Below are 14261 nucleotides of genomic sequence, written 5' to 3'. Positions count from 1 at the left end.
AAAACCTGAATCATTTCTAATATCTTCACATCTAATCTTCTAGGCTGCTCCATTTATGAGGTACTCAGTTCCTTCAGGGAATCAGTAGAACATTCTATCATGCTCCTCTCATAGCACATATCTATAGCTGTCTAGTATCATGTTAATGTTAACTTGTTTTCACTACCTCTATATTACACATTTCAGGATCACTTTAGGATGGTTTCTTTTTTATCCCTGAAATCCTATAATGCCTATAGTAAATACCTGCTAGATTTAATTACATCTTAAAAGCACCAGAATCTAGGTACTCTCTCTATAAAATTATCTTTCTCTGAGCTTAAAACTAAAAAAATAAAGTCATCAGCCCATCAGTCTCACTGCTTCTCAATAACCACTGTCATTTCTATTTTTCTGTGAGAATAACTTCAATTATTAAAAAATCTTACCTAATCTTCCAAAATCTCCTTCACCCCATGTGTATAATTCACCATCCTCTGTGACAGCAGCACTATGTCTGTATCCAGCTGACACACAGACAACTACCTGCATTGCACACAAAGGGAATCTGATGAATACAAAGATGCTACAATACAGAGCTCACGTTTGACTCTGTGCACAGAGACTTCAGAGATACTGATATTCACAACTCATCCAGGAGTGCCATGTACAGTTTAGAAGCTTTTGCTCCAGACAAGGGTGCCTAGCTAAAGGGTCAAGAAAGTGCTGAAATACAGCCAAAGCTCTGCTGGCCAAGCCACAAGCTCTGACTTCTACCAAGAAAGGACAACTTTTCTTAATTCCCACGAAGAGATTGTAAAGGTTAGCAGCACCCTCTCACCCCTTGCCTCCCCACCCCAAATACATCAATCTAATCACCTGCAACAATACTACATCACCAATCAACTCTTTACTCAAAGAGCTGGATGGGGCTGAACACTCATGACCCAATGAAAAATTTTTAAATAAAACATTTAGATTTTTAAATATAATCCAGTCCTGGTTAATCAAGGAAAATTCATTACATAATAGGGCTAACTCTCAAAAACACACTGACTGTTACCAATGAAAGAAGATCTAAGGAGTATATAAGTTTATATCAATTAAACTCCTAACAGTATCTCTTTACCCTCACATAGCTACAGAGTTGATAAGCAGAATCAGGGAAATAAGGGTATAAGGCAGCACAATTTGGGGGATCACTTATACCTTTTAACAATGATCAAATTCACTAACTTCTGAAAAATAAACAGAAAAATACCTGTACTAATAACCAGATTTTTTAATCTGCAAAAGTCAGAACTCACTTCAGAAAATCTAAGATTCAATTAAAAATACTGAGCACCTAATACATTTTAGATAATCTATTAAGGATTTCTGAAATTTTTACCTGTAAATTATTAATTCATTTTGGGGACTTTTTCCTTCATGATATTCATACTAAGTTTGTTTTTTTTTGAAGTTTTTAACTGGTAATATATCCACTGTAAAATGGAACATTAAAAGAATATAAGTAGGGAATTCCCTGGAGGTCCAGTGGTTAGGACTAAGCGCTTTCACGGTGGTGGCCTGGGTTCAATCACTGGGTTTAAAGTCATGAAACAGGGCCAAAATATTAAAAACAATGGAAAGTGAGAAAAAAGGTACTAGAAAAACTAAAAACAATATAATTTTAAAAAGTATTTTCTGAAGTTTCTTAGAGTCCCATATTCAACACTTTATCAAAAGATCCCTTGATGTTAAGTGGAATGTTCTAAGGCTCACTGCTTTAAGGCTGATGTCTTAAACATTTGAAGTTATAATAACGTAAAATTCATTTGCTCCAGCAAATACCAGACCACCTGACCTGCCTCTTGAGAAACCTGTATGCAGGTCAGGAAGCAACAGTTAGAACTGGACATGGAACAACAGACTGGTTCCAAATAGGAAAAGGAGTTCGTCAAGGCTGTATATTGTCACCCTGCTTATTTAACTTATATGCAGAGTACATCATGAGAAACGCTGGGCTGGAAGAAGCACAACCTGGAATCAAGACTGCCGGGAGAAATATTAATAACCTCAGATATGCAGATGACACCACCCTTAAGGCAGAAAGTGAAGAAGAACTAAAGAGACTCTTGATGAAAGTGAAAGAGGAGAGTGAAAAAGTTGGCTTAAAGCTCAACATTCAGAAAACAAAGATCATGGCATCTGGTCCCATCACTTCATGGGAAATAGATGGGGACACAGTGGAAACAGTGGCTGACTTTATTTTTGGGGGCTCCAAAATCACTGAAGATGGTTATTGCAGCCATGAAATTAAAAGATGCTTACTCCTTAGAAGGAAGGTTATGACCAACCTAGACAGCATATTACAAAGCAGAGACATTACTTTGCCAACAAAGGTTCATCTAGTCAAGGCTATGGTTTTTCCAGTAGTCATGTATGGATGTGAGAGTTGGACAGTGAAGAAAGCTGAGTGCCGAAGAATTGATGCTTTTGAACTGTGGTGTTGGAGAAGACTCTTGAGAGTCCCTTGGACTGCAAGGAGATCCAACCAGTCCATCCTAAAGGGGATCAGTCCTGGGTGTTCATTGGTAGGACTGATTCCGAAGCTGCAACTCCAATACTTTGGCCACCTGATGCAAAGAGCTGACTCATTTGAAAAGACCCTGATGCTGGGAAAGATTGAGGGCAGGAAGAGAAGGGGATGACAGAGGATGAGATGGTTGGATGGCATGACTGACTCAATGGACATGGGTTTGAGTGGACTCCAGGAGTTGGTGATGGACAGGGAGGCCTGGTGTGCTGTGGTTCATGGGGTCACAAACAGTCGGACATGACTGAGCGACTGAACTAAATTGAAATGAAAATTCATTTGACGGCCAACTTTGTCAGACAAACTCCCATGAAAGCAAAGTATCCCACTTTTAATTCTGATATAAAATAAAATTTTAAAGGTTTTTATAAAAGAAAATATTCATAGAAAGAATGCAATCTTAAAATGGAGGAACTTACAAAATTGCATATAATTTTAAGTTAGGAAAATGACTTCATTTCTTTAAGGAAAGGTAAAAGAGAAACAAAAAGAGGAGTTCTAGATTCAATTTCTAATGGTGCTAATTATTTGTGTGTGACCTTGGGCAACAACTTAACCACTTTTAATGCCTCATTTAAGTTTTTGTTAAAATGCCATTTACTCCAAGAGACCCTTCTGATCTCATTATCTAGCATCACACCCCATCAAAGTTAGTATCTGTTACATTACTCAATTTTTTCTTTACCATTATTTGAAATTACTTTATATGTTTGCTTACTTATTATCTCCAGCCCACAGATTAAAGATCCACGAGAGTAAGAATCTTGTCTCTTTTGTTCACTGTGCTGTGCTTAGTCACTCAGTTGTGTCTGACTCTGCAACCCCATGGACTGTAGCCTGTCAAGTACCTCTGTCCATGGGGCTTCTCTAGGCAAGAACACTGGAGTGGGTTGCCATGCCCTCCTCTAGGGGATCTTCCCAACCCAGGGATCAAACCCAGATCTCCCTCATTGCAGGCAGATTCTGTACCATCTGACCCACCAGTGAAGCCCAAGAACACTGGAGTGGGTAGCCAATCCTTTCTCCCGGAGGATCTTCCCAACACAGAAATTGAACCAGGGTCTCCTTCATTGCAGGCAGATTCTTTACCAGCTGAGCTACCAGGGAAGCCCCTTTTGTTCACTATTATATGTCAAATGCCTAAAACACTGCCTGGCACTTGGAAAAGAAAGTGAAGTTGCTCAGTCATGTCCAACTCTTTGCAACCCCATGGACTGTAGCCCACTAGGCTCCTCAATCCATGGAATTTTCTAGGCAAGAGTATTGGAGTGGGTTGCCATTTCCTTCTCCAGGGGGTCTTCCAGGCCCAGGGATCAAACCCAGGCCTCCTGCATTGCGAGCAGACACTTTACCATCTGAGCCACCAGGGAATCCCATGTAAGGTACTAGATAAATATTTGTGAAGTGGATGATTCTCAGTTTCCTATCTGTAAAATGAAAATAATAACTGCTTTAACAAAGCTTTTAGAAGAATTAAAATTTAAAACTATATGTGAAAGTGTGCTGTAAACCAATAAGCAGACATACAAAAGATAAGCCAAAGGGTTAGGAGGGGGGCTACCTCAGAATACACCAAAATCTGAAAGGTATTGTCAATTATAGCAATCATGAGTTCCAGTGCAACTAATTATTTTTAAATCCAAAAAGAAGGCACATACCTTTCCCTGCAGAGGGCCCTGAATAAGCTTGGGATATTTCTGTGTTGAACTATTTCCATGTCCCAGTTTCCCATAATCACCATCTCCCCAGCTGAAGACTTCTCCTTCTGTAGTGAAAGCTAAAGTATGACCATCAGATCCTTTAGAAGATGAGACCTTTTTAATGGACCTGTGAGGTTCAAATGTTAACTTTTTTAAAGTAGATTGATTATTAGAGTCGCCAAGGCCTAGTCTTCCATAGCTGCCTTTACCACAAGCTCTGACAGAGCCATCTGTAGAAATGACAAAAGTGCAGTACTGTCCAGCTTCAATCTATAAACAAACAGAATCAGATATAAAATGCTTCTGTGAGAATCAAAGTATATTAAAGTTTATCTTACAAAAGAAGCTCAAAGGAAATCTTTTATTTTTTTTTAATTTTATTTTATTTTTAAACTTTACATAATTGTATTAGTTTTGCCAAATATCAAAATGAATCCTCCACAGGTATACATGTGTTCCCCATCCTGAACCCTCCTCCCTCCTCCCTCCCCATACCATCCCTCCCGGTCGTCCCAGTGCACCAGCCCCAAGATTTCCCCAAAGGAAATCTTTTAAAGTAGAAATGCATCTCCACAGAGATTAAGAAGTAAACAGAAAAATTAAGAAAATTATTAATGGCCTATTCACATTGACTTCATTGTTAACTCAAATTAATGTATATTTTATCTTTTCAGGTTATCTATCCAGTTTTGGTTCAATGAAACAACAAAGTAAAATGTTTCCACCTCCTCTAATATAACTGGTAAAGGGAAAGAAGTAAAATTTTCCTGTAATTCCTTAAGGTCCATTATAACAAGAACCATGTAATACTTATTCTAAATTCATTTGAGAAAAACTTATATTTTAATGAAAATACAGAAAGTTCCAATTTGCCTAAAAGGTAGCTACAAAGGTAAAAAAATGATCACAATAAGAAAATGAATGCCAATATGGCAAAAGGAAAATTCTAATTTTTACCTAGTCTTATTTACTATTTGTGTTGAATATATGGTAAGTCTGTTGACATTCATAATTCTTTTTAAAACTCTTGATGCAAATTTGATTTTTTAAAACTTGGAAATACTGTTAGGAAAATGAGGGACTTAAAATATTTTTTCTATAAAAATCCAAAAACTGATGCAGTATAGTATAGAAACAATACAGATAAGAAAACAAGTAAGAACATTCACTCATAAAAACAAAAACCAAAAAAATCCCACTCATAACATCTACCAATTTGTAAAGTATGCAGAGAACTCACAGTCTGAGCATCAGAGAAACTAGGAGCCAGTTTGGGTTGTAGTATTTTCTCCTGTGTGCCTTCTACCAACTGATGGCTGCTATTGCTCCCCCAAACATAAACCTCACAGGTTTCTGAAACAATGGGAGTATCACCAGTCTGAATGCTATCAGGGCTAGCACATGTTCTTGAGTAATCAGAAGCCATTCTGCAAACCTATTAAAATAAGAAACATGCAATGAACACAAGACATTTTTAGTATAGATATTTTTTTAAATATTCTCTGAAATTGTTGACTTTCTTGCTTCTAAAACTATCTCAACTGCTCAAATAACCTAAGAACAACATATCCAACCTTAAACACAGATGGCTAGATTATCTACTCCCACAGAAAAAAATCACAAAAAGATACTAACATGGCAAAAATGGGGAGGAGAAGACACAATCAACTTTTATACCTAAATATTTTATTAATGTATAAGACAGCATTATAGAAAAACAAGTAGAAAAACTCCACCTTTAATAATCCCATCACCTTAATATATGCTACCTTTTTTAAATACATGTCCTTCCAGAGTTCTGCACATACATGTTTTTTAACAGTTATCACAGTGGATATACAAGTGATGACACAAAAGGACCATACAGAATTTTCTTTGTCTACCTAGTCTTCATAATTGAACCAACAATATTTCATCTGATGTAAAAATCACAATTTACTTAAGCATTTTCCTTTAAAAGGACAGATTCTTTCTACTTAGTTATATAAGCCATTTTTAACAATATAGCTGCTGCTACATGTTTAATTACTTTCCTTAGTAGAGAAACTCAGAAATGGAACTATTATATGCAAAAAATGACAACAATTACACGATTCCTGAAACATACCATACCAAATTGCCTTTGAAACTGGTGTTATGATATTATGAATAAAATGAGGGCTTCCCTAAAAATAATAATGGCTCAGAGCAATTCAACACTCACACACGTATCTACACATATTTATATATACACATATATGTATATATCTATATGTATATTATCTATATAATCTATCTACATTATCTATATATACATTATATACAATTGTATATACATTATCTATACATACATTATATATACATTGTATACATTATATACAATCTATACATTATCTTTATATATACATCTATATGTATATATAGATATAGCTATATAAAAAATCATGGCTTATTTACCATTTGTGTTGAATATAATGGTAAAGTCTATTGCCATTCATAACGCTTTATAAAAATTCAGGCTTCCCCTCTCCCCTCCTCTCTCCTCAAAACCCTGCCAAAAGCATAGAACCAGGGTTGTCATCACAGTTTCCCTAAACAATGAATAGGCCTATGTAAGAGTACCAGTCTCACTGCATTCATACCAGTAACTATTATGCTTTAAATTTTTTTGAAAAGTTCACTGGGGAAAAAGAGGATGCATTCTTTTAACTTCACAGTTCCTTATTACCAACAGAACTAAAAATTTCCCAACTATCTGCTTACAACTAACTTGCATCCATTCATTTATTAGAGCTCTGTGGATTTTGTATTGACCTGTACGAATCCCATACAATAAAGATATTATCTCTGACTATAGTAGTTTTCAATTTGTTGACTGCTTTTTAAAGCTTTTTATTTATTTATTTATTGGTTTTGTTTTTTTCTGAATCAAGCAAAATAAGAGAGGAATCTTTAAAAGCCAATATATTATATCACGAGACCATTAAATGGGAAGGTATAGAGTAATTTCAGTCAGAACCTTTAAATAGTACCCAAAAACAAGATAATATGTGTGTCAAATAATTTTCAGTGAACATCAGGAGAGTTCTGAGAACACACAAAATGTGCATAAATAAAGGCTGCTAGTCCCTAATGACAGATCTGAAATTCTGCTGCCAACAAAAGGATGATGGGCTCAGGTAAGTTAGAATTTATCTCAAGATCTATTACAGTAGTCTCCCTTTTCTCACAGTTTCACTTTTTGTGGCTTCAGTTACTGGCAGTCAACCGTCATCTGAAAATATTAAATGGAAAATTCCAGAAATAAATAATTCATAAATGTTAAACTGCATACTGTTCTGAGTATCATCCCTTTGTCCAGCATAGCCACATTACATAAACTACTCACCCATTAGTCACTTAGTAGCCATTTGGTAATCATCTCAACTGCCAGTATTTCGGTGCCTGTGTTTAAGTAATCCTTATTTTACTTAATAATGCCCCAAAGTACAAGAGGAGCTATGCTGGCAATTTGGATGTTCTCTTATTATACCTAATTTATAAATTAAGTTTTAACATAGGTATGTATATATAGGAAATAACATGGTATTTATAGGGCTTGGTACTATTTACAATTTCAGGTATCCATTGGGGGTCTTGGAATATATACTGAAGTGAAGTGAAGTGACAGTTGCTCAGTTGTATCCAATTCTTTGCGATCCCATGGACTGTAATCAGCCAGGCTTCTCTGTCCATGGAATTCTCCAGGCAATAATACTGGGATGGGTTGCCATTACCTGCTCCAGAGGATCTTCCTGACCCAGGGATCAAACCTGGGTCTCCTGCACTGCAGGCAGATTCCTCACCATCTGAGCCACAGGGGAGATCCATTATATACTGGGTGGATTACCATTCTATAATAAGGCTTAAAAAATCATAGCCCTCCTTCCCTGACCCCCACAAAAAAGAAAGAGGAGGAGAAGTTGAAGGGACAGGGAAGGAGAAGGGGAAGGGAAGGGGAGAGGGGAAGAGAGAGAGAAGAGGGAAGTGGGAAAGAGAGGAAGAAGTAGAGGGAATGGGGGAGGAAGTAAAAAAAAAGTTTATTCAAAAGACTTAAGAAATGTTTTTTAAAAACAACTACAGGGTGGGAAGAATTCTAGGAAGATGACAATAGCAGCAGCAATGTAGTTTTCCAAACATGGAATCACTGCACAGAACAAAAAGAAGGCAAAACTCCAAACTCATGCTTAACATTCACAATAAAACTAGACAAACATAGTTCCAATAACTCCAAAATATGAGCAGGTGCAGACAAACCACTACCAAACACAGAATGTGCATAGTAATATATCTGTACAGGAGGAAGCCAGAGAAAATCTGACAGATCTAAGAGAAAGAAAAAGGCCCCAATCAACCAACCCAGTACTCACCAGAAAGAACAGTGAGCCAATCTAAGCAGTTGCAACTGGGAAGAGCTTTGCCCTCTCTAAAAAGCAGGTAAGTAAAAAGGATCCATGAGGAGCAGTTTGAAAGAAGCTAGAGCAATCTAATTCGGTGACCTCTTGAAACTGACAAGCCAGTACTCCCTTCCAGAATAGAGCCCTCATGTGAAGCAGAAACTACTGGGAGTGGAATAAAAGTTCAGCAGAATGGGAACAACAGAGAGAAAAGAGAGAAGCTTAAGATAAAAGGTGGGGAGGGGAATATGCTGGAAACCATCTTATTTCTTTTTTTTATAACATTACATAAAAACAATAGAGGAAGGGAGTCTTTGGATCTAGAAAAGCTACCTTGAATCTCATCCCATTCTAAAAATTCAGGAAAATAAAACAAATTTTTCAAAAAATAAGTAACAGAAAAGTACAAAGGTCAAATTCCATATGAAGCTATTATTGAGGGGAGCGGGGGAGGGAAGAGACAGAATAACATCATTACTTTTAAATAAAAGCAAGCCAGAAGAGAACTGCCCACAAGACATATCAAACTGTAACCTATTTCAAAGCCAGCTAAAGGGATTGAGAAAATGAAACAAGACATGAAAGAAAAGCACAAATCTGAAATAGACTTGTTCAAGAATAAGGTGACAGACTCAAAAAAGAATTAAGAGATGAAAGAAAAAACATCATTTTGGTAATGAGTAAACTATAGGGAATCCAAGAGTAAATAAATAGTAAAGATAATATTGTAAGAGCAACAAAAGATTAAAAGGATAAAGTTTAGAAATAAAAAAGAAATGAACATCACATAAAAAGTATTAAAGAAAACGTGAGAATTACTACTTAGGCAAAGATCCAACAAATAAGCAATAGGAGTCCCAGAAGAGAACCAAATTTAAAAAAGAGTAAAAATAGTACGAAAAACAATAATTTATGGAAACTTCCCTGAAATAAAAAAGATTTCAGACTACATATTGAAATCTTCACATCTCTGAGAATATCAACTCTAAATGGATAACATCAAGATGTATTCTTGTAAAATTACTGATTTCTAAAGAAGAGATCCTTTGGGCTTCTCAGCAAAACAAGCATGTGACTCATAAATATATGAAGGAAAATCAGATTATCTTCAGACCTCAGCAGCAAAGGTTTATGACAGAAGAAAATGGATAAATATATTTAAGAAGGAGAAGGAAAGAAAATGTGAGCCAAAGATTTTATCTTTTCTCTTCTGGAAAGTGACTTTTAAGTATAAAAAGCATAGCAATTAACATGTAAGAACTAAGAGAATCTTTTCCATAATTCTTTACTGAGGATTCTACTTGAGAATAAGCTTCAGACAACTAAAAAGAATAGAGAGACACTAAGATAAACTGGCAGTGAGCACTAAAGATGTAGTTATTTATAGAACTCATACTAAGTGAGGGTTGTAACACAGAGTTATGCATGCCCTGAGTATGTACGTATAATACAACTACAAAAAATGGGGAAATCGCATGTAAAAAGCATTTTTTAGTAAACATATGATGGTAGTATTTGTCTTATTTTAGGGTTACTCTGTGTGTCACACTATGTGACCAAAATAAATAATTACAGGATATTCTAATTTTACATCCCTATACCTTGAAAACTGATGTTCTTACTTTGAAAGAAAGGAGATATAACTGTAATATAGAAAAGGGTAAGTAAAAATTCTATAGCCCTGAAATTGAAAGTATCAACTAAAGAGGTATACTATTAGCTTTAAATACTCACAAACATGTACACACACACAGACACACACACTCAAGCTTCCTGGCTCTACTGTAAGAGCCTAGAAAAATAACACTGACACAGTAGTGGTGAGCACCCTGACTGTGATCCTAAAATACTATTTTCCACCAAAAGAAACCAAGGCTTATGGAGAAATAGCTAGCTAGTTGCAGATCCAGATCAAGAAATGTGTGAGATGAGTCCATCTTGAGTTCAGAACAATTTGATGGGTCAGTTACCAAGGAAGCTACCAAAGATTATTAGGTCTATGTTAAAAGAACTTGGGAACCACCCTGAAGAGACTATTACCCTGAAAGACTGTTGGCCAAAGATAAAATAGTACCAGCTTCACTACAGATGATAATTCAATGAAGTAAAACTTGAATAGGTTTAAATCTGAGTTCGTAATAGTATTTTTCAAGTGAAGTCAACTGGTCAAGCTTGAAGGATGACAGAAGACCAGTTCATTAAACTGAAAACTAGTAAATAAAAATTGGTGTTAAAAAAATTTTTTTTAATCAAATGGGAGAATCAAACATTTATTCTGCTTTTCCTGTTTGAACTGTCGCAAGGTAACCAAACAGTCAATAAGGGAATCATCTCTTCACGAAAACATTCCAACTAACAACTGAAAGATGAAAGATATAATTAGAATATTTTCCTGTGGTTATGTATGGATGTGAGAGTTGGACTGTGAAGAAGGCTGAGCGCCGAAGAACTGATGCTTTTGAACTGTGGTGTTGGAGAAGACTCTTGAGAGTCCCTTGGACTGCAAGGAGATCCAATCAGTCCACTCTGAAGGAGATCAGCCCTGGGATTTCTTTGGAAGGAATGATGCTAAAGCTGAAACTCCAGTACTTTGGCCACCTCATGCGAAGAGATGACTCACTGGAAAAGACTGATGCTGGGAGAGATTGGGGGCAAGAGGAGAAGGGGACGACAGAGGATGAGATGGTAGGATGGCATCACTGACTCGATGGACATGAGTCTAAGTGAACTCCAGGAGTTGGTGATGGACAGGAAGGCCTAGCGTGCTGCAATTCATGGAGTTACAAAGAGTCGGACATGACTGAGCGACTGATTTGATCTGATCTGATACCATTTTTCAACCAAGCACCAATGAATAGATCTGATCATTAAGAATTCAGGGTTGCTAGTACTACAAAAAGAGAGACAATCAAATGAAAGATCACAACACCATGTATGATTTTGCCAAAGGGATCAAACCTGAAACAGATCAAATCTCTAGATTCACCTGTCAAAATACAGGAAATACAAAGAAACTGTATTATGAATAATCAATTAACAAAATCCAAACGGTAGGAAATTCTACAACCTAAAAAGTCCAGGTCCCTGAACAAACACATTGAAGGAAAAGATAAACATATACATATGATTTTTTTTTTAAGTAGACAAGACTGAACTATAGTGTCTAAGGGATGCAAACAACTATAAAGAAATGCAAGGAAGTGACTACTCTCAGGATAGTGGTTCTTTAGAGAAGGAGGAAAGGGATAATGACCAGGACATGAAAGGGTTTCTAGAGTTTTATTTCTTTCCTGAGCACAGACTAAAAGGCTGTTTGTTTTATAATAATTCCATTTAGGCACATGTTTGTGTTTCTTATGTTTTAATAATAAATTTTTAAATTAAAAAAATACACCTTACACAAAGTCCAAAATGAATAAAAGGGTATGCACTGACAAATATGTTTCCCTCCCAACCCTTATATGACACCCCAGCTCCACTTTCTAGAAGCAACCAATCATTGACACCACTTTCTTTTGCATCCTTTCCAGAGACGGAATTGGATTATTTTTAAGGGATAAATATAAGCATTTTAAGACAACTAACTTTTCGTTTTTCTTCTTTAATTTTTATTGGAGTATAGTTGATTTCCAATGTTGTGTTAGTTTCAGATGTACAGCAAAGTGAATCTGTGATACGTATACATCTATCCACTCCTTTTGGACTCTTTTCCCAAACAGGCCATTATACAGTACTGAGTAGAGTTCCCTGAGCTACACAGTCAGTCCTTATAAGTTATTTATTTTATATCTAGTAGTGTGTATATGTCAATCACAATCTTCCAGTTTATCCCTTGACAAAGCAACTTTTAATGTATGATTACTTAAAGTCATGATTATTACATACCTCTTCAAAGAGACACAAAGCTGCCTCATAGAGTGAGCACAAGCCATCAGATGTTCTGGTTGGTTCCCTCCACTGACTCCGATCAGCAGATGAACCCTATAATTAAGATATTGTGGAATACAGTTTGGTAAGGAGAGAGACATATATTAATATCACTTAAAGTGTCCACAAAACGTTTAAAGAACTGTTTATGTAATTATGTGCTTTAAGATCAAATCCTAACATTACATCATGAAACCAACTTTTATGTGTTGTAAAAGATGTGGCTATTCAGTGAAGCAGTAAATTAAGTACCAATCCCTCACTGATTATCTTATTAAACAGTGATTTGTTCTAAGGGCCACAGGTTTAACACAGAAACAGTCAAAGAGGCAGAATTTTGTCAATTACACACTCTTTGGGTGGCCAATATTTAATAAATGAAGTGAAGTGAAAGTTGCTTGGTCATGTCTGACTCTTTGCGACCCCATGCACTGCTAGCCCTCCATGCTCCTCTATCCATGGGATTTCCCAGGCAAGAATACCGGACTTCCCTGGGGCTGCCTTGTTCACTTGCTCCAAGAATAAAGCAGCATATAACCAACTTAACTGATGATCCTGACCAGAACAGCAGTTAAGTCTGTTCCTCCTTAGTTTTGGCATAACAAAAGTCCCACAAGTCAGTTCATAGCTGAGGAATCACAGCTCCTCTCTGGAACTAACAGCCTAATGTTATTGTCCACTTGACTCTCCATTTATAGACACCTTACAGGCATCTCAAATAAACATATCCAAAACTAAATTCCCAATCTAACATTTCCCCCACATTCACCCAAACCAGTTCCTCCTATGCAATTCCTCCACAAAAGGACACAATGGTTATGACCAGAAATCACTCTTTTACTGAAAACTGATAAATCAGAGTGAACTTGACCTCCACTGTTCCCTCAAATTCCTATATTCTTAAATCTTTACATCACAAATATCAAGTTCCTTCTCTGATTTATCAATCCTATAATTGTAAAATTTTCATTGGTGTCTTTATTTCAAAGGCTATTGTTTGTAAAAATACATTCTATATGATCACGTGCCAAATATACCATAGAAAAGTATATCCTCTACTGTAGAAGGGATTTGAGCCTACGTGCTTTGTAAGATCCCATTCAACTCCAGGACTATATGATTTTATCAATTCAAGGTATTTTAATTAACACGATTCCTAGGTAATGAAAGAAATGATATTGGCTATTTAATTTACTGCTGGGTCATCAGATGCTAAGCTACTGCTACCAAATCAATGTTTCCTCGTAATCCCTTAAGGTGGTACTTTTGGAATTTTAATGTAAACATGAATTATCCTGAAATTGTTAAAATGCAGATTCCAATTCAGTAAATATAGGTGGGGGCCTTAGATTCCTCATTTCTAACAAGCTTCCAGTGACACCAATGCTGCTGTCTGAGGCTCACACTCCTAATAGTAAGGCTTTAAGGAGCCACTTGCAGGTCTCAGAGTTATATCAGAAGCTGGCTGTTCAAAATTACCTAGATCCTAGACAGATAAGGTGTGGCTATACCAGAAAATATTATAATGTACAGCCTCTCCAAATTCCATAATTAGCTGTGTAGAACCTCTGGGAAAAACAGAATTGTAATCTGTGACTCCATTCTTTAAAGGTCACCTCTACTGATCACCAAACCAAAAGCAGATGAGAAACAACAGCTTAC

The 14261-nt window shown here is 36.3% G+C and overlaps 1 protein-coding gene across 19 annotated transcripts in view; it reads right to left on the bottom strand.

Moving 5' to 3' along the window:
- HERC1 (HECT and RLD domain containing E3 ubiquitin protein ligase family member 1) overlaps window positions 1–14261 on the bottom strand; it is a 232895-nt gene that overhangs the window by 144121 nt on the left and 74513 nt on the right. For 17 of the 19 annotated variants that reach the window (XM_061431034.1, XM_061431032.1, XM_061431035.1 and 14 more), the window contains 4 exons: window positions 12558–12653; window positions 5498–5692; window positions 4216–4527; window positions 429–525 (listed from right to left, as the gene is read on the bottom strand). In XM_061431034.1, the coding sequence (XP_061287018.1) occupies window positions 429–525; window positions 4216–4527; window positions 5498–5692; window positions 12558–12653 (700 nt within the window). Of the gene's footprint in view, window positions 1–428; window positions 526–4215; window positions 4528–5497; window positions 5693–12557; window positions 12654–14261 lie in introns of those variants that run through there. The other 2 variants (XM_061431046.1, XM_061431049.1) reach the window with 2 other exon arrangements.

Source organism: Bos javanicus, chromosome 10 (genome assembly GCF_032452875.1).
Source record: "Bos javanicus breed banteng chromosome 10, ARS-OSU_banteng_1.0, whole genome shotgun sequence".
NCBI classification, from domain to species: Eukaryota; Metazoa; Chordata; class Mammalia; order Artiodactyla; family Bovidae; genus Bos; species Bos javanicus.
Note: the sequence above shows the minus strand (reverse complement) of the source record. Positions and strands in the feature narration are given on the sequence as shown.